Here is a 5,146-nt window from a genome sequence, read left to right on the forward strand (position 1 = left end):
TTATAATGTAGGAGCATTTATCATATATAGAGAATGTTGAAGCACAAGCTTCACAAAAAGGGGGGATGACTCAACTTGTTGCATACCCTGATAGATTCAACCAATAGTAGTACAAAAACTTCAATGTCCTCTCAATTGATCCCATACAAGATGACGCAAAATGACAAATTATGATAGAAAAACCAGAGAACCTACATTTTGAACTAATGTTTTTATTAGACTTGTATTAAACTTGTTATAAATAAATTTACTAAAACTATCAATATGATAAATATGTATTAGACTATATTGAATTTTGAACTAATGTTTTTGTTTTCTAATCTATGAAAACATGTAATTATTATACTCCACTTAACTATTGTTATCCAAAAATATTTGTTAGAATTTACTTTTTTTTTCCATATGTATTAAATTATTGATTGAGGTCAATTTTTTATGAAAAATATCTTATTTTTCTAAAATAACCATTTCATCCTACTAGGCAAACTTGCTTTACATATTACTTCTATCCTAGTATATATATATATATATATATTTTTTTTTTTACTTTTCATTTCGATCAACACGAGCAAGGATATGTTCAACATGCATTGAGCAGGACTACAAGCTAATAAATTAATATTGTTTGTTATAACAAGCAGGAATAAACATGATGACAAACATTAAGGTGTGCACACGTAGATGGCAAGCAAACTGTAGCCTTATTATGCAATCGCTATAAATTAAGCAAGGTAAACCGGCATTTCTTCTTATGGGGACAACATAAAGCCATTCACCGTCATCCCTCCGTCAACGCAAATAGTCTGGCCAGTGATGAAAGAGGCCGCAGGAAGGCAAAGAAACGCCACCAACGAAGACACCTCTTTTGGCTCTCCAACTCTTCCCATTGGTGTTCGAGAGATGATAGCCTTCAACTTGCTTTCATCATTAAGAAACTACAATGCAAGCATCAAAAGGAAAAAAAATCCATAGTGAGATAGATATATATATATATATATATATATATATATATAAGTAATTCTTTGAACTCTTACATTTAACAACTAATTAAAACATGTTAATAATATATTATAAATAATTAAATCTATATCTTCTTATCAGTTTAAACTTTTAGAATAATTAGTGGTAATTTTATATCATATTAGAGTAGGTTATGAGTTCGAACTCTGACTATATATTTTATTTCATCGGTTTAAATTTATAGAACAAATAGTAATTTAACGAAATAGAACTTAATTAAGGATGAGAAATGACAATACAGAACTTAATTAAGGATGAGAAATGAAAGATGATATAATGGGAAGTAATTACAGGATCAGCAAGGGGAGTCGTGATGAACCAAGGTGCAACACAATTAGTCCTTATATTATCTTTTGCCCACTCGCATGCAAGATTTTTTGTTAGCTGATTCATTGCTCCTGCATACAGTTATAATTTTTTGTTAGTCCTTATATTATAGAATTAGTTTAATATATAATTATTGTTAATACTACTGTTCTAATCATGATATCTACAACGAGTTATGCTAATTACAATTTAAGAGTATATATTAGAAATATATATACCTTTGGTGGCGCTATATATGGATCCAACGTTGACTGATACGACTCCACAAACTGAAGAAAGAAACACAATACTTCCTGCTGATGAAGCTTTCAGAAGAGGATGTGAAAGCTGGCTCAAGTGATAAGCTGATTCGAAATTAGTGGCCATTATCAACGAGAAATCTTCGACTGTGTACTCCGTTGTCGGTTTGATTTTGTTTGTTCCCACATTGTTAATCTTGATGTACATCATAATTCACCAACCCAACATCATGCCCCCACAAAAGTAGCTTATATTAATTATTCTAACTTGTACGAAAATAAGAAAAGTTTTCAAAAATATCTTTCATTTGTCAAACATAATCTTATCTGTGATAGGACATGCACTTGCTAGCTTACGAATTAGCTGTCAAACATAATGAACGGGCGGGTTGATTCTATAGAAAAATGAATGAAATAAGATAGGTTTTGATTAGGAAAAATTAAATAATCTTATCTTATCTTATTTTATATAATTATTATAATTATTTTAAATTTTTACATTAAATATAATAAATAATTTAATTTTTTAATTTAAAATAAAAATTATATTTTAATAATATTTTATTTTATTTTTTAATTTTTATTTTATCTCATTTTATTTTATTCGTATAATCAAACAGTAAAAGAAAATATCTTTGAACATTACTACGTATAATTTTTATTTAAAAATTGTAATATAAATCTAAATAATTTTATCGTTTCTAAGATTATAAAAATATTCCTTCTAAATTAATATTTTTTCTTATTTAATAAAAAAATGCATAAATAGAATTTCTGAACGCCTTTTGCATTCAGGATCAAAGCTGACAGGAATATGGGGTATGGGGTGGTCCACTTGGACTGCTTTCATTGATGACGTGAGAAATTCTGTGTGCCATGTGAAACTCCTTCGCCTCTAGAGTCTAGACCATTCCGCTCCAACATTATATTTGGATAATTTAATTTATAAAGTTGTTGTGTAAAATATATCTAATAATGTATTTATTTTACAGAATTTAATTTAAAAAATGAATTTTTAAATTTAAATTTTATAATTTAAGTGAAGTGTATATTAGTATATTTTACACACAAATTTAAAAATATAATAACTCCTCATATATATATATAATATAGTTATCTCCTACAAAGAATTTAAGAGAGATGATGACTTACAAGAATATTGAGTTTGCCATGAAAGAGAGATGAGACAGTGGTAATTAACTTCTGTCGTTCAGGTAGAGAAGTTACATCACACACTGAAACAGTGACTCGAAAACCCTTCTTCTCCCACTCGTGCTTACATTCATTAAGCTCAGTTTGATTTCGAGAGCATGTATGTACAGCCGCACCAAAACGTGCAAGTTCCTCCACAATAGCATGCCTGCAGATCGATCATGATCGCAACTAATAAACTTTTGATCGATTTAATTTGGAGTTAAAGGAAAACAATCAACTCCGATCCAGGCCAGTGACATAAGTATCAACTCAACTATTTTATTGTGGAGTTTAATATGAGACCCAATGCATATAAACGCACAACACGTATACAAGATAGGTTTACTGTTTTGTGTGATCTATATTATGTATACCCTAGACATGGATAACACATTTTCCATATAAACTCATATTTTTGTAAAATTTGAAGGAGATAATTCAAAATAGACCATCCAATAGATTATTTATTTTATCACTAATATCCAATTTGCTATGATACCACCTGATCTACATCTATGAAATACAGTTTACACTTGTATAAATATTTAATTTATTTCTTTCTCTATTATTTATATTTTATTCATTTCACTCATACTTTTTATTTTATTTGAAATGAATAAAATATATTAAAAAATATAAAATTTAAATGATATAAAAAAAAAAGAGATAAACTAATGTATGATATTATAAAAATGAATATGTAAATTAAAATAAAAAATTTTAATAAAAAATTTTAAAAGATAAAATAAATAAGGATAGTAATAGACTGACAATCTATTCCTAACTTATAAATATAATAATATTTTTTATTATATTTTAATACATCAAATAAAAAGAAGTCAAAATAAAATTTAAAATATTAATTTTTTATTACATAATTATATATAAGTTGATAATTAGAAGTAAGTTTACTATTTTCTAATAAATAAACTATTGAAAATGCTCTAGATGGTCATATTCTTCGTTCAGCAAGGGAAGTCTGTCGACTTTCTTTTTGGGTTCAAACTTCAATAATTATTAAAAAGACAAGTACTTCATTTCTCGTTGGTTGTCATCTTTTAGTTTGGTAAAAGATCTTCATTGCCGACGAAAAACCACTGGATTTTGATCTGTTTAATTTTAAAAATAAGATGAGATAAGATAAAATGTGATTAAAGATAAAAATTAAATAAAATATTATTAAAATATATTATTTTTATATTATTTTTATATTAAAATTTAAAATGATTAAATTATTTATTTTATTTTATATAAAAATTTAAAAAATTTATAATGATTAGATTATACGGGATAAAAGATAATAAACAAGGCATAACTTAAATCTTGCACATCTATTATTGAGATCGTGACTTTGATCGGATTAAATGAGTTAAAAATTAGCAAAACGAATGAGAGTTATGAACAAGAAATATGCAGAAGAAACATGCAAACAAGAAGCTTGCATGCATATGATCTGAACCGAGATCAACCGTAGAAGACTTGGCTGCTTGGTCGACAGCCGTAGAAAGTAGCCGGGATTTTGGGGCTACAGCAAGCATACATGTATTTCCATGTGAAGGAGATCGACGCTCTTAAAGTTCTAAACGCATCAGGGAAACATGGGCATAAGAAAACTCGATATAGCATGCTAGCTAGGCAGCTGATAGAAGATCAAACTAAATATGTAAGTTGAATACTTCATATCTATGATGTTTTTTTTTTTTTACTAGTGAACAGATCAAAGAAAACTCGAGCAAAGCCGATCGATATATATATATATATATAATCCTAAAAAATCACACAAACAGAATAAATATGTTTTGTTTATATTAAGATCATAAAGAGGTTTAAAAGAGAAATTAAAGGGAAAGAGCGAGAGCGAACCCAATTCCTTTTGTTCCGCCCGTGACAAGAGCCGTGGTTCCCTCAAGACTCCATCTACTTTCAGTACTACTGCGATCCACTTCTGCTCTACTCATCTCTCTCTCTCCGATCTCTCGTTCAACTGTATGGCTCAGATTCACTGGCTGTGGCTTTAATACTTGTAGAATATTGTATATAATTTATGGAGGAAAGTTTGGTAAATTTTAAACTGTGCAATTTTATTTTTTATTTAAAAAAGTGAATTCACTTAAAAATTAATTTTTTTAATATTTTTTTGTAGTGAAATCCACGAATTTTCAAAAGACTTGGTGGACCTAAGAGCCGTGTTTTTTAAAACTTGAACACATGAAACATCTATATGCTTTGAACTCAATTAACACATATCATTGCTGAGGTGGCCGGAATAAAAGATAAAATATTACTTTTCTTTTTAAATCTTATTACTTTACTTTCGTTGATATGAATTATTTTAATTTTTAAGTCGCTTTGTATTACATTGATCT

General features: G+C 27.9%; 1 protein-coding gene across 3 annotated transcripts; it reads right to left on the reverse strand.

The window, feature by feature from the left end:
- Window positions 1–577: 577 nt before the first annotated feature.
- On the reverse strand, window positions 578–4,805 carry LOC122291502 (tropinone reductase homolog At2g29290-like). Of its 3 annotated transcripts, none has more exons than XM_043099232.1 (5): window positions 4,644–4,805; window positions 2,739–2,946; window positions 1,566–1,782; window positions 1,264–1,418; window positions 578–935 (listed from the first exon to the last, which is right to left on the reverse strand). In XM_043099232.1, exons 1-5 carry the CDS (start codon window positions 4,736–4,738, stop codon window positions 750–752), a joined length of 861 nt encoding a protein of 286 aa, XP_042955166.1. In that variant the 5' UTR covers window positions 4,739–4,805; the 3' UTR covers window positions 578–749. The 3 variants fall into 3 exon arrangements, with proteins under 3 accessions (XP_042955166.1, XP_042955167.1, XP_042955168.1); XM_043099233.1 differs by having other exon boundaries at window positions 1,312–1,418; window positions 4,644–4,802; XM_043099234.1 differs by lacking the exon at window positions 1,264–1,418 and having other exon boundaries at window positions 792–935; window positions 4,644–4,803.
- Between the last annotated feature and the right edge of the window lie 341 nt (window positions 4,806–5,146).

This window comes from Carya illinoinensis, chromosome 13, assembly GCF_018687715.1.
Source record: "Carya illinoinensis cultivar Pawnee chromosome 13, C.illinoinensisPawnee_v1, whole genome shotgun sequence".
NCBI lineage: Eukaryota > Viridiplantae > Streptophyta > Magnoliopsida > Fagales > Juglandaceae > Carya > Carya illinoinensis.